Below are 21,756 nucleotides of genomic sequence, written 5' to 3' on the forward strand. Positions count from 1 at the left end.
TAGGCTATTTTAGTCTGATGGTTACCTACCCTCGTCCAGCCTCCTTGTAAGGATCACAAGATAAATGTCGGGGGGGTCCTGTAATAATCATAGGATACATTATTTGTCAGATAAATGTACCAGAATCACACTTTTTCTATATCTTTTCTCTCTAAAAGGAGTGAAGTGGAAAATAATCAACAGGAAATATTGAGGTACACGTACAATAAAATTGTACTTGAGTACAGCATATTGGTACATTGCACTTTATCACATAGGCTATTCGATTTTGATTTCAGTGTGATAAAATTGTGAGCTCTTGAGATTCCATGATTCTAGAGGATTAGGTATATCACAAAAAAGGTAAACTGTTACTGATATGTGAGGTATTATGGATGTGAGGACCCCATGAGAACCATGACATAAATTCTAAGCAGCATCACTGTATGTGCAACTTTTGAGATCCAACACAGTATTTGGTTTCATAGGCCTCTGTGATACCAGTATGAAAAGAAACCATCAGGGACAAAACAAATTTACAAACATGTTTAATACGTTTTCTGGGGAGAAAATGGCCCCAAAGGCACCATGCGTCTTTTATTGTTAGATACATTTGCTTGATTACATAATCCAACCTCTACTTTGAAGTATAAAATTGCAATGCACAATGGTAACAAAGACAACAGTAAACCACCTTAAACCAAAAAAACAAAAAACTGCCCACACCATTCAGAATATGATACATTAGATATCTCATTATTAATTACCAATATCAGCAATCACACATTATTTTCAGTGAAGCATATGGCAACCACTGAAAGTCAAAAGACAACAGAATCAAAACAAAACATTAATCTTTATAATGGCAAAAAATGTCTGTATAAAAGATACACTGAGAAACCTGCTAGAGGAGGAGTGTTATTGTATCTAGCTTGTGAAATATGACATTCAAAGCCAGGTGCAATTATTCCACCATACAATATCTTGAATTTGACCTTATATAGCACAATTGTCCAGTGAACCACACAGACTAGACACTTGTCTAGCAGAATTCATGGGATGACAATTCTCCCGTCTCTACCATGAATCCTGCAATACTTTTTACATCTCCATCACAATGGAAAATGATCAATACAACTCCAGTGCCCCACCCTGCCCTCCCCCCATTTCTTTTCCATCCCTATAAATAACAATCAATGGTCATACTCCACAGCACAGAGACGACAGCTCTCATTCAAGACACTCATTTAGTTTGATTTCAAAATTATTTCACGTGTCATGTCAGTAAAAAATGTCTTAAATGTCAAAACTGAACTTTTATCAATGCAACTTCTCCACATATTATACAGAGAAGGGTGAAGCAAATGAACTGACTTCACAGCATACAATCTCTTTTTTAAACAAAAGAAACAGTGATTCACTTCTCTCTACTTAAACCATGGTCTCTATGCTGAGTTACTTGATCACAAATATGAATATAAAGAACCCCCCCCCCACAAAACTACTCCTATGTAACACATATTCCTTTAGCATCTGCTGACTCACAGTACAGGAACAATTTATTTTTCCATAAGGCTACATAACTCAAGACAGAAAATAAGCACTGCTGTTGCTTCACCCCTTTCTTGATCTTTTAAGTGCAACCAAGCACACGTCTTCAAACAGAGAGAAATAACAGGGGATCTTGTAAGGATGGCAAAGACCTGGTATTATTTCAGGCTAGCAATAGTACAAAGCATCCATAGTGTCACAAGTCAGGTATAGATCGATGCTTGTAAGACCTGATTTTTAAATTGTGTAATAAAACATTAAAAAAGCATAACCTAAATAGTATGGCGACACAACAAACCTTCTCCCTGTACATTTGGACTGTAAAACTTGGGACGATTTTGTTTGTAAACCATAAGGCTGCATGAAAATTAATTATCCCATCCTATTCCTCCGTGTGCCGGAATACAAAAACTGCCTCACAAGATGTACATCTGAGAGGTTTCTTTCCAATTTTTTTGTTTTATCTTGACAAAATACACCTGTCTGTCTATTTTCTGTTTGTTTAAAAACAAGAGGTAGTAAAAAAGGCAATCCAAAGTGGCAGGCAATGATATAATCTTTGGAGAAAAGGCACTTGCTTTCCTAACAAAACCTACTGCAACAACACCACTTGGCTCTGGTTTTCCCCTTCTGTGGTCCTGTTCTCTCTGTACTTTTTCAATCTCATATACACATCTCTTATTGCTCAGAGTGTTCCCTTGGCTACTATGAGAGTCTTTTCAACACAACACGTTCTCGTTCCCTCAATAAAACATTTCAAGCTCCATTAATTACCTTGGGTAAGTGACCCACTTCATCTATAACATGTTGCAACACATGGAAGATAGCTAGTTGTTTGTAAGATCCGTCATTCCTCGAAATTTCTTTGCGTGTCGGCACGTTGAGATTCACTTTTATTCCTTGCGAACAAGACTTTTTTTTTTAAAGCATAAAAGGTGTCCATGTTAGTTCGTTCTAGGATTGTTTGAATGTTTCTTTCATTTTTAGTTTTTCCTGGATGGTTGAGCTGGTCAAAGAAAGATTGTGTCACGCTTTTGTCTGGCTTTTCCAAAACCTTCCTGTAGAGCTGTTAGTCTTTGACAAGTCTGTAGACATGATACTGAGCTCCATGCTCACTTGTGGAAACCTCAAAAACAAACGCTATACAGAGCAAGGTCTCCTGGGTGTCGCGGTTCGTCACCACCTGAGAAGCAAAGGAAAAAATGTTCAGTGAGAAATATGAAGCAGCACAGTCTGTTTAAAACTACTGCAGTGATGAGTGAAGATGAGAATTTCTTGATTTGTTAAAGGAGTAGTTTCAATTTTTTGGAAATGCTCTCACTCTTTCTTGCTGAGGGTTAAAGGAGAAGATTCACACCACTGTCCCGTTTATACGCTTAATGTGAAGCTACCACCAGTACCACTGGTTAAAGACACTTTTCCCAGGACAGCGAAGGCTATTCATGAATATTTAACAAGAGTAAAACGTTGCTCATCCAGTCATAGCAAACAAATGTTCCTGACTTGAACAGACTGATCCAAAATTTCTTAGTTTAATCCAGTTATTTCTTAAGGATTTTATTGGAAGAATGTTAAAAGGTACATCACATTCTAAAGCAGTGATGACTTTGTCCACAGTGTAAGCCTGGTGTTTAGAGGACACTGGCTTCTGTGTTGTCAAAGCAGTGAACTTAAAACCTCTTTAAATTTTCATGGATTCCCCATCCTGGGAAAACAATATATTGCACCTGGTTAGCTTAACTTAGCATGAAGACAGGAAATGGGGAAACAAGTAGCTTGGCTCTGACTGAGGAACTAATCACTAATTCACAAATTATGTGTTATGTGTTTAAGCTATAGAAGAACCATTGCACAATGACATATTGTGGTTTTAAAGGGGTTATGTGCTATTCTAAGTTAAATAACCAGGTGGTTTTAGTGGCTTCCCATTTGCCTACAGACTTCAGAGTGGTATCAATCATCTCATCTTTAAAGCAAGAAAGTGAATATTACATCTCTCTCCCTAAATGCCAAACTATTCATTTAAAGCTGTGTAGGATTTCGTGTAGTATACCTAAGTGGCAGAAATGGAATATAATATTGATAATTATGTTTTCATTAGTGTATAATCACCTGAAAGTAAACTAAAGATTTTTTTTCATTGAAGGAGTAGGTCCTCTTCCACAGAGTTCCTCAGGTTGTACTGCCATGTTTCTGCAGTAGCCCATAATGGACAAAATAAACACTGACTGCAGAGAGGACCTTTCATGTTTTTCTCACAAATTTAATGGCCATCATAGGAGAAGCCAAGAATAAAGGTGTTCAATTAGTCACAATCTGCAACCACACCACTAGATGCTACTAAATCCTGCACACTGGAGCTTTGACAGTCTGAAAAAATCAAGAATATGTTACCTGTAGAATAGTGAAGTTTTCAAGAACACTGTTCATCATGTATTTCTCAGGCAAGTGTTTGAGTTTGTGGATGAAGTTGATCATGTACTCGCACATAGGAGAGCGGTGGATCCTGTAAACACACTTTCCTCCCTCCATGCGGGCGTACTCTGTCTGAGACACACACAGTCAAGAACACCAGGTGTGAATGAGAGATGGTATATACATTATTTTAGAAGAGAATACAAAATCAATGCACGTTCTCACCTCTACTTTCTCGACAACCTGCTTGCCGAAAGAGCAGACTTTGGTTGAAACAGTGATCGTCATGTTCTCAAGGCTGCTGTACTGGCTGCTGACACCGTAGAACGAACCAGGGCCATCCTGCATGCCGCTGCTGTTCAGGTCAGCCTGCAGACAGCATACATTTAATCACATACATGATGATGCCTGGATGTATTCATTACCTTCACATGAATTGTGAAATTACTACAAAGGAAAGTATTTTAGGGCGGCACGGTGGTGCAGTGGTTAGCACTGTCGCCTCATAGCAAGAGGGTTCCAGGTTCGAATCCCGGTCTGGGCCCTTCTATGTGGAGTTTGCATGTTCTCCCTGTGCCTGCGTGGGTTTTCTCCGGGTACTCCGGCTTCCTCCCACAATACCAAAAACATGCACATTAGGTTAATTGGCTACTCTAAATTGCCCCTAGGTGTGAGTGTGAGAGTGTGTGGTTGTTTGTCTTTGTGTGTTGGCCCTGCGATTGACTGGCGACCAGTCCAGGGTGTACCCCGCCTCTCGCCCGTAGTCAGCTGGGATAGGCTCCAGCCCCCCCGCGACCCTGACGGATAAGCGGTATAGAAAATGGATGGATGGATGGAAAGTATTTTAGTGGTGTTTTGTTTCTTTGGAACAATAAACCTTGGATGACAACATAACGTGTGTAGAGACAGTTCACTGATATAGAGAAAAATGAAGGGTACAACATGAGGAAATCCACTGTGAAGTGCTTTCTGTATAATCTTGATTTACTTGACTGAGCTCAGAAAACCCACAGTTGTGTCATAGGAAACGGTAGTGGTTTGCAGGTAATAACATGACCCACCCAGAATTTAACAAGGAAGAAAGCATTCTGAGGGCCTTTCTCATACAGCTCTTTGAGCCCGCCCTTCTTCTCTGGGAACTTGTCGTAAATCTGCCGGATGTCCACAGCCTCGAGGAGCGGATCACTGTAGGAGGGGTTGGTCTGTCCAATGTGGACAAACAAGTGTTTGCTGTACTGGAGTGGACAGAGACAGGAGAGGAAAATGGTTAACCTCAAGAAGATGGGATGTAAAACTGAATGACATTCTGTTAGGTGGTTGAAAACCACTCTGAAATCAGATCTGTACTTAACATCACTTAAATATTAATATTCTCTTAACCCTTTTTTATACCAGATAGTTTTAGAACATCAGTACAGTCCAACGGCAATGCCTATGTTTATTCAAAAAGGTATTGGATGGAATTTGATTTGCAGAAGCTCAATATTTAAAAAAAATCTGATCAGGATCAGGAGGAACATCCCTGCTTTGAGCTGAGCTCTGTGCAAAAGGATATATTCATAATTACTTCAAATAGAGGCTCAAGCCCAGTGGTACCCTCACCCTTTCCTGCCCTATGCTTGCTAATCCCATTCAGTAATCCATGTCTGAATGTGGGAAACTTTACTGTAAATTTTCACTCACGTTGTCTGGGTCTCTCTGGACCTCCATGAAGGCCGAGTACTCCAGCATTCGAAGCTTAGAGGAGGCAATGGTCCGGTCCTGCCACACTGGCACTGCAGTAGCAACCGGTGCAGGAGGAGGTGCCAAGGATTCATAACCTGGATGGCACAAACACACCAACATAACATATAAAAGTTATTTTTGGTTTCATCTTAGAAAACTACTCAGAGATTTTTACTTCATACTTACTTGCTATGGACTGTGGTACGGGACCTGAAAGGCTTGGGTATGGGGGCTGTGCAAAAGGTTTGATACTGAAAGAAAATGAGTGGTTCAGTGAGACAATGATTTCTACTGTACAGGGTCAGTATCACATGTCTCTGCTGCAGAGACCTACAAAATTTGATATATTTTTAATTGTGATAATCTGTTAGTCAAAGTGTAAGCATGTGTAGTTGCACCAGCTAGGCGTAAGTCCACCTGCTTCATTGTTTTTTTATTGATGCAAAATAGCATCAATTAATTATGCTTTTTCTGGCAAATCTACAAAAACTGTTTCAAATATTCATATTTTGCGGAACTTTTTTCTGAGAATGCAAGCCAATGAGGATTTACCTTCTTTTTTCATTTTGTTCTCAGTAAAATTTGAAGCAGTTAATTTGCCTGGTGGTGTTTTACATCAGTGCAGGAAACATAAAGTACAATACAGTGTAGAAGAAGAGTTAGTGCTGCTGTGTGCTCACAGTTGGTCCTCGGCTAGGGGGAACTTACGCATGGCTGGTGCGGCCAAACCCAGGAGTCCTTCCCGGGTTGAGGTCTAGAACCAGCCTGGTGTGCAAAAATGTGATCCATTAAACATGCCCTACAATAACCACTCGACATTAGACCTAACCCCCTCAGTCACATATTCATGTATTTACTCTCTCTCTCTCTCTCTCTCTCTCCCTCTCTTCAGAAACTAAATAAACCCTGATATCAGCCCACAAACATCTTGTGGGTTCGGTAGTGCGGTTTACTTACTCCTGAGAGGGTCCAGGCTGTCCTGGGATAGTAGACCAGAACTGGAGAGTGAGACATTAACATTGTTAATTTCTTTTGTAATATTAACGCCTTTTCGTCAGATCAAATCCAATTAGTTTGCTGAAGAACAAGTAAAATGTGTAGATGTGTTGTAATAGGAAGGAAATGAGTGGTGGGCTTACTCTGGTTGGTTGGTAGGGAGCAGGAGGCAGTGGTGGAAGGTGATTCTTTATCATACTCGGGGAGACGATCTGCGCAGACGACAGTGCTGCCATGTTCTGCAAGGCTTTGTCTTTAGATGCCTGATCCTATAAATTGATACAGAAGAATGACAGGAGTCATTCAACAGGTGGCACCATAACCTAACGCTGCATTAGAGTGCAGAGTAGTATATAGACTTCAACACTTTTCCATTTGTTGTAGCTGTTTGATATATCATTAAATAACTCATAAATACAAAAATAAACATATTCAATAACCTTAAGAAGAGCTAAGCTCTAAGTTACACTAAGCTTGGGTCAAGCAATAACACTTTTTAGAAGGTAACTGTTTCAGTTATTCTCAAAACATAATACAGAGGACACTTTTAGAAAGCTGGACATACAGAAGCAAAGAGAAGAAGAGAGAATGTAAAGCAGTGTTGCTCCAGCGTTGGGATTTAAGCTTGGGTTACAAACAAATTGAATGTCAGTATGTTATTGGAATCACCACAGGAAAAAGAGAATAAAGAGACTGCATTGGTTTGGAATGCAGATTTGCATGAATGTTGCACATAACAGTGTCTATATATCAACAAACTGAAGTTTAACTATGCAGATGGATGTAGCAATGTGGAAGTTAAAAAGCAGCAATAAATACACAAAGCCAACCAATTCATGTCAGTGATGCAAGAAGCATCAAAGCGTTCAGTTTACTATACCAAACAAAATGTAAAATGCATCCTCTTGCTCTTTTTTCATGTTTGCAAAAGAATGCACTTGAGCTAATTAAGCTATGATCTTGCATTTAAAGGAAAGATACCTCAGAGGCAAGACCCCCTATAAAAGAGCGACACCTTATGCAAAGCAAGCAAGAACTTGGCTTTGAGGGGGGAGGGGATTGCACTACATCACTCAGGATGTGCAGCACTACTGTGTTCAAAGCGTGGCTGTTTCCTAAGCATTGTTTCATTACAGGATAGCAATGGGATGGGATGCCATGCCAGCAGAGGGCCATAGCAAAGGGGACAGTGGTGCTGTCAAACAAGCATATCATACAAGTCAGATCCACTTACCAAATTCATTGCCTGAATCAAAAAAGAGAGAGACGATTAGTACTATGCAGTTCTGAATGATGTGTTAAGATTGAGCATTTGACTGCATTTCAGTCCAGGTTGGCCTCTTTTTTGTTTTATATTGTAGACATGCTGTGTGTCAGAATTCTATGTGTATATGAACACAAAATGACTGACAGTTTGACCAGATTTAGAAGAACGCTTCAATACAAAATGATCAAAAAATTTTGACTATTTGGTATAGAAATTTTCCCAAACATTTACATTAAATTCTAAAGGAAATTCTTGTTTTTTTGTATTTCATTATACAGCAGAAAAATCATCTTTAATTAATTGCCAGTAATTAATATAATTAATTTAAATCACATATGCATAATATCAAGCAAAGTGTAAGATTTTTAATGATATTTTCTCATTAAGTTCCCAATAAAAATCTGTAATCTGTGTAACTGGGAAATCCAGCACTCAACATTTCCACCAGAGGAGAAACCTTGGAGGTTTATGCAGCACAAGCCTTCGGTGTTATTACGTCAAATGTACAGCTGGTGCGACATGGCCATTTTAGCACTCCATCTTTTTTGTCATGTTTGTTCAGCTGATGCTACAACTTCATTCTGTCCCCTAAAGGAATTAGTTGCTCTTTGAAATCCATCTGAACTTTATAGAATTCAGATAAACGTGAGTTTATTGAATGTGTGTTTCTTTTTCTTTTATCATTATTGTGCAACAAATATGTGTCAACGCAAACATACGCAACACAATGCAAATGAGACGGTTGTATGCTCAAAAATAAAGAATTCCAAAAAGAACAAACCAAAACATGATTAATCCCTTGAAGCAGGAAGGACAAAAGAGACCATACAGTATATTATAAACCTGATTTTATAACCTTTAATGCCATTATTTTATACCATATACTATTTATATGTAACACACCGAGTGTCAATGGAAAGTATTATATTGTTTATATGGGCTGACCCAAAAAAATTCTACAAATACGTTGGAAACATTATTCTTGATGCCCTAATGTGAACATAAATGTCCGGGCAGATAATGTGGTGGTCTTTCCCTGTAAGTCCTGTGAGTTCACTGATGAGGACCTCTGACTTCCAGACAAACAACGGGAAGAGAAGGGAAGTCATGGCTCACTATGCCCAGTCAAAAGTTGATTTTTCCTGCTGTACTTTACACAATCACTTCCCAGTAGTCAGAGTTTAAGGAGGTTGTCACATCCATTTCCCTTCAGATTATCAGAGCAATCACAATTCACAAACACATCACAATTGTACTGAACTGTACTGTCCACTTCAGGATTAGGCTGCATAAAGGGTTAATTTAAGTTAAAGTTAGTACTACAGAATGCCACAACGTCTTCGGTATTTACGCATGTCTGCATTATGTATATGTCAATATGCAAAAACAATGAAAAGCATGAGAAGAGATTAGAGGGAATGGAAAAACCGCAGGACGAGTCAAAAGGAGTCACATAATGACAACAGACAAAGATTAACATTTTTCTGCAGTTTTGCAAAACAAGAACCATTAAGAAACTGTGGGTATCAAAGTAGAGAGAGTTTCAGAGAAAGAAGAAGTCTCAGAGGAGTACAGTCTGCTGCAAAAGCATGGCTGGCTCAGGAGATAGATACATAGCTGGAGCAACATGCAACTAAATGACGACATGTTAACTGTGCTCATCATAACGGCTTGTGCTGCATTCTTTGAAAGAAGAAGCTTCAGAATCAGCCACTACAGAGACAGCGCAATTAAGCCCCACCCACCCCAGAGGGGAAAACAATTCATCCCTCTCCACTGACTTTGTATTGCATGAAAGTGCCTGCTTGTCACTTCTGTCTGTTAGAAAACAACATAAAAATACCTGATTGATCCTGTGTGTTGAGGTGCACAACAAACACCCTGTAAAGAACCCTGAACTAAGTTACTATAAGCTGCCAGACAGAGAGACAAAGTTACAGGAGGCATTTTGTTGTAACAAACTCTGCAGTTTCATAAGAAATCTTTGTGGTGTAACTTGCTAACCAACAGTTAGCTGAATCTTTTTTTTTTTTAAGCAATAACTGAAACTTGTTGCTACAACGCTGGCTGTGAGAGACCTGATATGAATCTGTTGTTGTTAGAATAAGTCGTTGGTTAAAGGCAAAAACAGCTGATTTATCAAACAAAAAGGAGACAGAGAGTACACTAACTGCTGCAAAGCATTTTGTACATTTTTTTAGGGCATTTTGCGAGTGTTTCAGCCCAGAGGTAGCGTGGCGTTTATTGTTTTCCCCTTTGGTGGGCATGGTTTTACAGAGTATGATGCGTTACGGTCTGTTGCTACACTTCACTGTGGGTGGATGACACTTACCTAACAGTTCATGCAGCTCTAACATACAGAAGTAAAAATGCTGGTTGGTTCTGGTGGTGCCCCGTGGTATATCAGAGAAGTTACTCCTTAAGAGGATTTCTGATTTACTGCTCAGCAATGTATTTTTCTTGCAAAGCTTGCATCCAGTTATCTGGCAATAACTGGCCTTGCACAAAAGCAAGGAGTGATAACAATGCGCATAAATTAGCAGGTTAGTGCAAAGCCAAGCCTTTGACAGCCCAGCCGAGCCCGCGGTGAAGCGCATACCTTTAGCTTTGACTGGATCTCGCGAGATTTTCTCCGGGCGAGAACCTGCAAGTGGCTAGAAACCTGCACAGAAGAATAGCCAAGAGGAGGGAAGAGGAAAAAGAGACAGGGAGAGAAAAGACAAGGGAAGAAAGAGAGAAGCCGTAACCAAAAGAGGAAAGAGACCCCCAGTCAGTGTTGCCGAGAGGCAGGTTTGCGGCACCTACCTTTATACCCGCCTGGTATTCACGAACTTTCTTCCGTGCTAACACCTGTATGTGACTAGACACCTAAAGGAGTGTGAAACAGTTTTTGAGCACAAAAAAAACAAAATGAGCTCAGATGAGCTCTCACAAACACGCATGCGAGTGCAGAAGTGTACACACATATAGAGATAACATACACAGTGAGAGTTCTAAAATGATTGGCTGGCTATATTCTGTATTTTCTTATTACTAGAGATGCACCGATCGACCAGCCAGGGACCAGAATCGGATGGTTTTCATCGTGCTCGGCGTGGACCGGAGACCGGCTGGTCAGTCTCCCATGTCTCTGACTCCCAGACGGTCTGTTTTTACACATGTACCACACATCACACACACGACGGCGCTGGCAATAACTTCACAGCCGCACGCTAAAATAATTGGTAACCATGAGTGAAGAAGACCTAAAGCTCGCAATTCGTAATACATGTAAACCGCGTGAGATTACCATGAACGATCGCAACAACAAACCTAATAAGATGCTTAAAACACCATCACCCATCTGAACATGCCCAGTTCGAAGAAACTAGCAAAGGAAAAGCAGCTAAAGCTAAAGTTAGCCAGAGCTCAGTGCCAGACACAAGCCAGCAGCCTCTCCTCTCTTTCCTTGGTATGAGCAGTGAAAAGACCAAAGCCATTATGAGGAAAGTTATGGAATTCGTGACCCTGGGTGATGAGCCGTTTTCCACTTGAGAACGGAGGCTTCAGAAATCTGATAACTTACATCGGCCCTGGTGAAATTATAAACATACTGTAAAATGATATATGTAACTGACATTTGTTTCTTATATAAATCTGTTGCACCTGGTTCTGTTTGGTAAAGTGAAATATGTCAGATAAAGTTGGGTGTACAACTCATTTTTAGTTAATTGTCATTTGTAACTTTTTCCAGTTGCTTTATTTTGAGAGGAAACTGTAAAGTTTAATAATTTCTTTTATTATGAAAGCAAAAATTTGCATTGAAGAAAAAATAATTTTTGTTTGTATATGTGGTCAATTATAGTTTTTAGAAATCGTAATCACCAAAAATCTGAAAAAAATTGGAAATCAGAATAGGCCAAGAAAACTGCAATCGGTGCACCTCTTTTTTTAACAAGTCTCAAGAATCAAAAAACCAAAATGCTAACACAGATTGCCTGTTTAGCTGAAGTCTGATTATTCCTCATAGACCTACAGTGTTGACCATAAACTACTAAAAATACATCAGTTAGCCACACATTGTCTATTTTAAATCAATGTCATATATGCCAACCTGATGCTGTACATAATCACTACAGCATCAAATGGGTATTAATCCACAGCTGAAACTAGTTCCAACAAATGTACTGTTTACGCCCGTCTGAGTAATGTTTGATATAAATTACAGAGCCCAACTTGCTTTTTTTTGAAAATGAAACTAAATATTTGTGAACAACTTTTAACGATGTTAAAAGAATTAAAGTTAAATAAAAGTTAAAGTTAAATAAAGAATTGTTCTTTAAATAATTTGTAAAACACTTTTATGTAATTAAGAATGACATCAGTAACTATGAATCCTTGCTGCAGTAATTGACAGTTTTCACCCTTGTGGTGATGCACATCTCGTACTGTTGCGGTTATTCTAATCCAATAAGTAATTCAAATTTGTTTACCTGTTTTCTTGTGCGGGTTTTGCCCGTCCTCAGTTTGATGTACCTTGCTATCAATTCATTGCGACCTGTAACAAAAAACAGAAAGCAAGATCACATACAAAACAACAACAACATAAGAATGCATAACAGAAGATGTAATATTTGTACATGACTGGTATAGTACCCTGAATTGGACAGAAGGTGGCACTCTTGTCATATCTCGAATACACAACTTATGCCTAAAGAACAGCAAAGTGGCCTTTCCCAGAGCTCCTCAGACCCAAGGCAAACACACTCTTGTCACAGGTCACCGTAACACCTCTGTTTCCTCTAGGAGATCATATTTCATAGATTCATTTTCTTATTTTAAGTAAGCAATGTATTGAAAAGGTTGACTACTCCCAAGTTTTCATTAACTTTCACACCTCCTTACTGTCTGTTCACATGGCCCTGTAGCCTAATTACAGATTGCTTAGAAAACAGAACCATGTTTTTCATGACATAACATCTACTCTCAACATTCTGCACAAACAGGTTGTGCAGGGAACGGGCATCTATTCAGGGCTTCCATGGTCCTCTGTACATTCAGTGCAGTGCATGAGATTTAACAAAGGCTGCCTCTTCAGCCAAACACAGCTGGGGTCCAGCAAAAACAAAATCATGTTTGGTGTATTATGTTGTCTCAAGGCAAAATCAGTCCATCTGTCTTTTTCACTTCTTTTCTGTGCCAAGTCACGTTTATGGGGTTTCTGTGGCTTAAAATTGGGCCAAAGGGAGAGGTTGAACCACTGTGTCATTATGAATAATGACCTAAACTCTTCTAAACTTGCTGACAGAAATTTAAACCAACACAAACTGGTCAAGATGTGCCTTCTTAAACACACACAGACACACTCAACAGACTGTGTGTCTAAGAAGTCTAAGGTTTAACAGTCCTCAGAGTATCCAGACACATAATGACAGGAGAAACAAGTCCTGTTTTTTCACACACTCTTAAGTACTTGGCCTCCAGAAGGCCCTGGTTAGAGCAATTACCATAAAAGTACTGCAGGCCATCTCCAGCAGGCTTGCAGCACTCACCATACTCCAACCAGTCGGGCCGGCGGTTAGCCAGCAGAGCAGAGCTGAACCGTCTGCCGATACTGAGCTAGCCCGTCCCCCTCTGCCCCGGGCCAAGGATGGACACGCCCGCTCCAGCGCCTCCGCATTCCTAGCATTCCTCTAAGCCTGTCACATCTGTGCTAGCCAGTCTGATTGGCCTGGGCCTGTGAACACAGCCAGAGCTTGGGCGAACACACACACAGTCATATGCAGCAGCACTGGGACAAACAGGGGTTAGAGCCGGGGTGAGGGCCATTAGGTTGGGGTGGGGGGGGGTCATCGATTAGAGGGGCAAAAGGGGCAGCTGATGCTGTAACTCTTGGAGGAAACACAAAGACATAACTGTCTCTGCCAGCAACTGCCACCTGGCAGCCAAGCAGGCCTTTTTCCCAAAACAACATCACTGTGTGACCCTGCACTCAACGGACAGCAGCACCTGCTGCTGACCATCCCAGAAGAGGATGGCAGAGAAAGAACAATGCCAGTTCGACCCCCATGCAACTGTCACTCTCAATCTCTTCAGCTGGAGGGAGTGGAGGGGGGGGCGTTCTCAACCACAGAGTTCTGCTGTGGATTTCACAGATATCTCTTTGCAACGTTCTGTATTCTGAGATACAGTATAAACAGCTGTTACAGAAATGTCTGAGAAAGATAAGACCTTCTCTAATAATGGTGAGGTGGAGTGTAATGCAGTGCTGCTTTCAGGACTCTCCAAGCAAGAGAGCCTGATCTGAGATTATGAGATTCCGAAACAAAGCAAAACCTCTTATTCACAATGTTATGGAACTTTTCATTTAAAAATGTCAAACCATGTTTTTTTTTTTTGTTTTGTTTTTTTCTTTCTTCAATAACAGCGTTGAGCACAGAAATTGTTGGTAATGCGCGGTAAATCAAAGATGCCTTTTGATCTTCTGTTGAACAGCGCAGTTCTGTGGTTGTGAGCAGAGATGATATCTTCAGTTTTTCCACAACATCTGGTTGGTTTGTCATATTTTAAACCACTGCTTTTGTTGTATGTGATCTACAGTTTGCTGCTGAGACCTCTTTGAAGTGAGTCAGGCAAGAAAGTTGAATATTAAAAATGACTTGGAAGTAGAACTGTAAGACACATTCTCAGGCACTTACTGTATGTTTCTGCTCTACGGAAAAGATGTCCTGCATCATCATACCAGTGAAATATACTCAAGACAGCTTTGACTGATTAATTTTTACATCCCTAAATGATATATAGCAATACTTCTTGACAAAAAAAGAATGAGTTTTTCAAGGGGAATAGCAAAAGATTTCAGAAACAATGAGGTAATCATTCCCAAATTCTTCATTCTCCACTTCACACCCTTGTTTCAAATTGTTATCAAAACCATACGCTTACAACACATTGCGAGAGGTAACATAATGACTCAAGAGACCTGTGTTCAACTCCTCAGGCACAAAAAAGCGCTGAAGGGAACTTACTCAATAAGCTCTTAATCACTAAAATCAGGAAGATGAGTTGATGACTACATAAGCAAAACCTGCAGCTGAATGTCATTTGCTCAGGGTAAATAAAATAAAATCACAGCCTGACACCAGGACTGGGGACTTTTAATGTTCACGGCCAGAACATTAAAAGTCCCCAGTCCTCCTCATATGTACATGCACATTTTATGAATAATTAGCACTTGTGTCTGCTTTTTTTAGAACAGTGACTCAGTACAACTGGTTATATTAGTTGATCATTTTTTAGACACAATGTTGCCTCAAACCCCAACAGAGAAAAAAATAAAGGGTTTGATCTCTGTGTTGTCAGTGGCAGAGATCTGCTCCGACTTGACAAGGCGGGGGTCAGAGAGACGGTGAAAAGGCTGCTCCACGCAGGCAAACCCAACAGGTGCATGCGAACAGACGCAGAGACACAGCCGTACAGTCCCACGCACGGCCTCTCTTGTCCTCTTCTTCTAATTTCCGCCCTCTTGCTGTCTTTTCCATCTCTCTACCCTCTTTGTGAGCTGCTCTCGATTCCCTTGCTGATTGCTCAACACCCACTCAGATCGCTGCAGGCTGCCATTCTTAACCTCTTCCCTGACAGGACACGCCTATCTTTTTCTTTAACTACATGTCTGCTGGAATTTTCCACTTCCACGCTAAGATAGTGAGTAAAAAGGTAATCTCTCTTCACTCCACGTATCTCCCCCTTGCCCTCTCTGCCCGCTTCTCCAGCTCTGTCTTTCTCCTGAACCCTTTCTCCACCCATATTCTCTCCCCTCCTCCCTTCTCATAACATTGAGGTAATCTTAAATTGCTAACATGCTGCTCAGCCATGACTGAAAACATTCCTAACATCTCAGTGAGGGGGCTGACAGGGAAGGCCTGCTCAGTCATCATTACAGAGTGCTCAGCCCCCTCTCTTATACCTTTACACACATCTTTTCTCACAACTTTGCACATGCACTGAACCTACAGTTAATTGCTAACGTGGCCTTCAAAGGTCAGAATAGACATAAGCCTTGCTCTAGCACTTAAATCTGTCTCTTTTTGTACCCAGAGTGCCTTGCAGTAGTGGCCGCTGCAGGGCTGATAGAAAGAGAGGTGTGTGTGCTTGGGGTTTGACATACCTGTCTAGGCCAGAAAACGCAGGACAACAACAAGTCAGTACAGCCCCAAAGCAAAACAAGTCTGGCAACATTTTTTTTTTCTGACAAACACTTATCTGCTGAAGATATTTCCTCTGAACTTTCTGTGTAAATTGTGTCAATTATTTAATTGTACCAAGAGCAAATGTCTCTGAGCCACAGCTAGTTTGAAAGTTGAAAATCAAGGGGATGAAAGGTCACAAGTGAGAAGTTGGAAAGTTGGCTTTAAAGGTCAAGTGTGTAGAATTTAGAGGCATATGTTCAATATAATATACAAAATTACACTATCGTTTTTGTTAGCTAAAAATTAACCTTTCATATCTACAGAGGAAGCAGCTGCTCTTCCACAGAGTACAGTTGTTTGCAATCTATAACCACACCGAAAGATGTCTCTAAATTTTACATACTGGAAATATAAACACAAGGCTGCAGTTGGCAGTCTGTTTGCTTAAGTTTAGCATGAACAGAGGAAACAGCCTGGCTATATCTAAAGGTAACAAACAGCTCATTAATTTAAGTGTTACACCTTGGTTGTTTAATCAGTGCATAAATGGAAGTGTAAAAACAAGATTTTGTGGTTTTACAAGGGTAATGTGCTGGTATGACTTCATGGTCCAGCTCTTGACCCTTTTGCTTTTCTACTTTTTGTACAGATTAAACAAACAAGATGCAACCTGTTATTTAGTGAATTTACGAGCCGTGTGTGAGTGCATTTTGTAAACCTTCGTACAGAGCCAGACTAGACGTTTCTCTCTGTTTCTAGTCTTCATGCTAAGCTTACCTAACTGGATTCTGGCTGTAGCTTTATGTTGACATTACAAAAATGAAGGTGGTATCAAAAAAGCTTGAAAATGTTATTGTTATTGTTATTATCACGGATAAATTGCTTTGAGTTGTTGCAGATTTGACATTTGACAAAGATATTTTATGACAGGTTTATTACAGTTTGGTATATTCTAATTGTTCTAACTGAGATTACATCACAGTCTAGAGTTAAGCTTCTTTAAGTGTTGCTCGTGTTCTGCTCACCAAACAAGTGGGGTGATTATTAACATGTGTGACTTATTAAAATTGAGGGTTAAGTTGCTTTGAACTCTTTGTCACCCTTGAGCTACGTAAACCAGTGAAAATGCTATTGGGAAGTCTAGACAGGTTTGTAGAGCAAAGGACAGACACGTATAAAGCAGTCAAGGTAATGGAAATTTGCAAAGGTTTCCCACCAAATAAAAAAAATCCTGGCAGAAAAAGTGGAATTCCCAATGGGAGGGATGACTTGCTTGCCTTTGGAGGCCACTGGGAGCCCGAGACTGCAAGGTAGACAGTATTACATACAGAGCAACCGTTAACATTCCCATAACCTCACGTCAGGGCAGCTTTTAGATGTCTGAGGTAATCACCTTGTGAGAAGGCTTCTTCTTGGGCATGTCTTGGCTCTGCCAGCAGAGCCTCAGATGACTTATAGTAAATGGAGAGGGTGTTTAGTGCTCTAGAAAAAAAGAGGCCTCTAAAAGGGGTCCTGACAGTTTGTTGCTAAGGGGGCAGGTCTGTGCACAGCCTGCGTCTTTGTTGACGTTCTCATGACAGAAGTATGAAGCCTCGGACACAACACTGCCCTGCTAAACAGGAACGAAGAGTTATTTAGGTAAATTTAGAGATGCCTGTCCTTGAGGTCTGTACATAAAGTAAAAGCACATTGTCAAATAACTGTGCCATTCTGGAAAATTATAGTTATAATAGGTTCAATAATAGTTATTTTTAAGCATATGTCCTTCAAATCTGCCTGAAATGAAAATTTGACTGATTTAATTCAGTAAAGATTAGTCAGACATGCTTATTGTAAACAGAATGTAGATGGTATCATTACTCAAATAGTTAAGTCTGGATCCAGCTTTTCTCTTCTGGAACTGCAACTAATGATTATTGTCAGAGAATAGTGAAAAGTGCCCATTATGCCATCCAAGTGCTAAAGGTTAAAATGCCCTCACATATTTTCTTTCAGGTAACTTCTAGAAGGTGGAGATCAGCCAATGTTTGCCATCTTTTTTCAGTAAATGGCTTAATTGATTAATGTATACCGTTTTGTGCTGACTAAATGATCAATCCATTGTTTGTCTCCTCACTACAGTGCTCTTTAAGGCAGGATCAGAGTAACACAGAAGCTACAATAGTGGCAGAGGTATCTCAGGTATGTGCTTCTCCTTGTACATCGAAATCTGTCTATGAATCACACCGAAAGAATCTCATCCGAGCTCAAGTGTAGAAAAGCTTTAAAAACACTACTGCAGCTAAAACACACAGTCTGTTGGAGCCTTTGGTGGCAATGATTAGTGGTTTTTATGGTTGCTCTGAAGTAGAAATCAATTTCAGGTTTTTGAGACTTGATGGACAATAATTAAAGGACAAGAAAGTCTTACAAAGCAGGGCTTGAGGGATTTGAATTACAGGAGTAAAAATTAAGCATAATTTCAAAAAAACCAAAAAAAAAACCCAAAAAAACAAAAAGAGGTTTGGACAATGGAAAGTTTGACAGCAAAGAAGGCAATACAGTTCCTGTCAATCAACATTAAATGCACTGCAGGAAAATTTCCAATTTTAAATGCAAAATTGAATTAAGACAGTGTGCACTGTCTCAGCTACAGGAATGGGAAAGTGAGGCCAAATTAATGAAAGACAAATGCATTCAATTTCCTACACCTGGATGTCAGTGATTCTACCAAAGAACTTGCCAACATATCCATCTGGACTGTTTCAGGACATTAAGGGTTCAACACCTGCAATTTAATGAACACGCTGTAGGAAACAGCATAACTATTCCGAAACCATATGGATGTTTAAAATCTTCCAACATGTCAATGTGATGTTTTTGTTCCTGAGTCTTGATTCATGCTGTGCTAATTATTGCTAATTTAACCAAGCCATCCAGCATCAAACGCAACACTTCTCCAGAAACCAGCTCCAAACAGTCACCTACGGGCAAAACTCTCCCAGCAATACCGGTGTGGGGAGAAACAAGCCTGTGATGCCTAACGATAAAAACAAAGAGCAGCTTTTGCGACTGAAGGTGCGGTGAGGAAGAGAAGAGGCCATAAAAACAGGCTGTAAAGTCTCTGAAGAAAAAGACAGGTGTAAATCAAGGAAAGAGAAGCTGAGATGCTCTCCAGACCACAATAACCAGCACTGAGAGTGCTGGTGTGACTGGAAGAACCTGCCCCTGGGTCACAGAACAAGTACAGGTACAGACTTGTTAAAGAGAGCTCTGTGTGAAAAGAAAACATCCACCTCTGTGTCAAAGCTGTGATATGAGCACATTTCTTTTCAGGGCACTATTTTCTCATTTTTGTGCATTTATTTTGAAATTGATTTCTGTATAATTGTTTGTTTTGTTATTTTGTTTCTCTGGATGTTATCCAGTGTACTCACCATACATCTTTCCTTCATCTGACAGGATGATTTTCCTCCTGCCACAGGGAGGGTAGATGGCGAGGGCCTCCTGGAAACTTTGCTCGATATCGGGGCTCCACACGCCTTCGGCGTCCCCGTCCAGGGTCTTGTCCTCGTTGTCCCCGTCCAGCCCATCTTCTGGGCTACCGTTGGCACTCCACTCGTTGGACGCAATGGTGGCGGCTCCCCCTGGGCCCGACCCCGAGCCCCAATATCAAAGGATCTATGGGAGATCTGTGGAATAACGATACAAGTTGCTCAGTTGCTTTTTACTGAATACTGCACAACTTCAGCAAATGCTGAGCATCATAATCAAACAGTGTTAGCAGTTTGAAAACACAGTTTGAAAAGTGCTATATAAATAAAGTTATTATTATTATTATTATTATTAGACCAAAGCAACAACCACTGGACAAGTAATGTCTGTGTAGTCAGCCTGATATCTTCTTTAACAATGAAACTATGAAACTATGTATCTGTGACACAATTTCGAGGATTCACATCTTCGGATTCGTGCCACAGACACAGTAGGATAGTCAGGCAGTACTGAGAGACATACTAACGCATTGTTGCTTTGGTCTGTTTGTGGAGTCAATGGAGCACACATTGATCATCTGATGGGCAAACATTCATCACGAAGTGACAAGTGTGCTGTGACCAGCAATCATTCCACATTGTTTCAATAAAGATATTTCTTGGCTTGAATCACAGCATGTACGTTTTTTAATACTAAATTTGGTCTACTGGCCACAGTCAGAGCTGCAGGTCGTGAGATACCACCTTGCAGACAAATCCATTAGAAATAACTATAAAGTCCAAATATTCAACACTCACACTTTCATTAGACTTATCACAGTGTATAATTACAAGACACCATTTGTGTCCAGAATATATTATTTTTGTGACATTCGTGCGAGAAGGAAATCAGTCAGTCAGGGTATGCGGAAGACTGAAAAACCCTTTCGGCATTTGTGCTGGGTGAGCAAGTTTCATGAATCCTGGAATCTTAGAACACATCAACTGCTGCTTTGCTTACACCTTAACATGCTGAACTGTGATTGTCACTAAGCAAACAGGTCTGCACAGTGAACAGATCTGCTACTTTGGTTTTTTTTATCAGTCATTTTAAATTCTTTATGCAACACTGCTGATATTCAGTGGATGTCTACCAGATCAATAAAAATACAGGAGAAAATGAAGCAGAGATCTGATGAGATTCAGTTCAGTTATGTACAACCTAACTAAGTGTGTATCTGTTTTTTTCTTCAGAAATATATGTACACAAATTTTTTGGTTGCTGCAAAAAGGCCCAGAACTGTGTGAATACATGTAAAGGATAAGAAGAATAAGAAATGTCATTCATCTATAGGTCCCTACTTTGGCTTTGTTTCACATTTTCTTTATTGCTGTCATTAAATTTGTATGAATAAACAATGTTAACTGTAATTATTACTATAATTTCCTATATTTTATTTCTCTGAAATGGCCAAATGAATTCAAGATATTCCATAAAACAGAGTTTAAAGACCTCACTAATCAGCGCTGGCCTCAAAGAATTCTTGTGGTCTGGGAACTGTGTCCCAGTGTGGTTGGCTTATGGCTGACTGCAGGCAAAGATCTTAAGTAGTTTTCAAGCTGCCTTTTCAGTATTGTATTGTTTCTGAAATGGAAGTCTATGAGGTAACCGTGATCCTCCCAAGATGCTTGTGTTTCTGCTTTAGTGTTTCTGCAGATGCTGACAAAAATAAAGTATAATGGATAAACACACATAGTGCCAAAATGATTGTTCCTGAAAACTGAAGTGATTATAAATCATAATTTGCAGTTTATATGACAGGATTTTAAAAGACTATGAGATATCATCTGTTTTCGGTTTTTCCATTATAAGTCATATTTGACCTCTTTTATAAGGTTTTGCACAGCTAGAGAGTCTATGCAAAGCGGTGTAACTTTTTTCTAAGACACAGAAAATCTGCGTGATTCTACAGAGTATAATTACACCAAAACTGCTGCCAACATCTTAATATATTCATGATAAGAGATAAAGTCTGAACAAAGTCTCATTTATAACATTAAATGAAAGATAGCAATTCATGATAGCCCTGTTTATCTTTCAGCATTTAAAGATTCACACTTAATAATCACTGCAGTTACACTAAATCATCAGAAAACCACAAAATGGTAAAAAAGCAGAGGCCGGGGATTGGTGATGCTTCTT

At 39.9% G+C, this 21,756-nt stretch overlaps 1 protein-coding gene across 6 annotated transcripts in view; it reads right to left on the minus strand.

Annotated features, from left to right (window-relative positions):
* Window positions 1-510: 510 nt before the first annotated feature.
* The window catches only part of tead3b (TEA domain family member 3 b), a 31,552-nt gene continuing 10,306 nt past the window's right edge, over window positions 511-21,756 (minus strand). Inside the window, exons 3-15 of one of the 6 annotated variants that reach the window (XM_046383083.1) lie at window positions 19,518-19,772; window positions 12,406-12,470; window positions 10,533-10,595; window positions 7,901-7,912; window positions 6,810-6,935; window positions 6,628-6,668; window positions 6,379-6,435; window positions 5,857-5,921; window positions 5,629-5,765; window positions 5,007-5,180; window positions 4,171-4,314; window positions 3,925-4,077; window positions 511-2,713 (exon numbers count right to left, since the gene is read on the minus strand). In XM_046383083.1, the coding sequence (XP_046239039.1) occupies window positions 2,600-2,713; window positions 3,925-4,077; window positions 4,171-4,314; window positions 5,007-5,180; window positions 5,629-5,765; window positions 5,857-5,921; window positions 6,379-6,435; window positions 6,628-6,668; window positions 6,810-6,935; window positions 7,901-7,912; window positions 10,533-10,595; window positions 12,406-12,470; window positions 19,518-19,524 (1,158 nt within the window). In that variant the 5' untranslated portion in view covers window positions 19,525-19,772 and the 3' untranslated portion in view covers window positions 511-2,599. Of the gene's footprint in view, window positions 2,714-3,924; window positions 4,078-4,170; window positions 4,315-5,006; window positions 5,181-5,628; window positions 5,766-5,856; window positions 5,922-6,378; window positions 6,436-6,627; window positions 6,669-6,809; window positions 6,936-7,900; window positions 7,913-10,532; window positions 10,596-10,738; window positions 10,802-12,405; window positions 12,471-19,517; window positions 19,773-21,756 lie in introns of all 6 variants that reach the window. The other 5 variants (XM_046383082.1, XM_046383085.1, XM_046383084.1 and 2 more) reach the window with 5 other exon arrangements.

Source organism: Scatophagus argus, chromosome 3 (genome assembly GCF_020382885.2).
Source record: "Scatophagus argus isolate fScaArg1 chromosome 3, fScaArg1.pri, whole genome shotgun sequence".
Classification (NCBI taxonomy): Eukaryota; Metazoa; Chordata; class Actinopteri; family Scatophagidae; genus Scatophagus; species Scatophagus argus.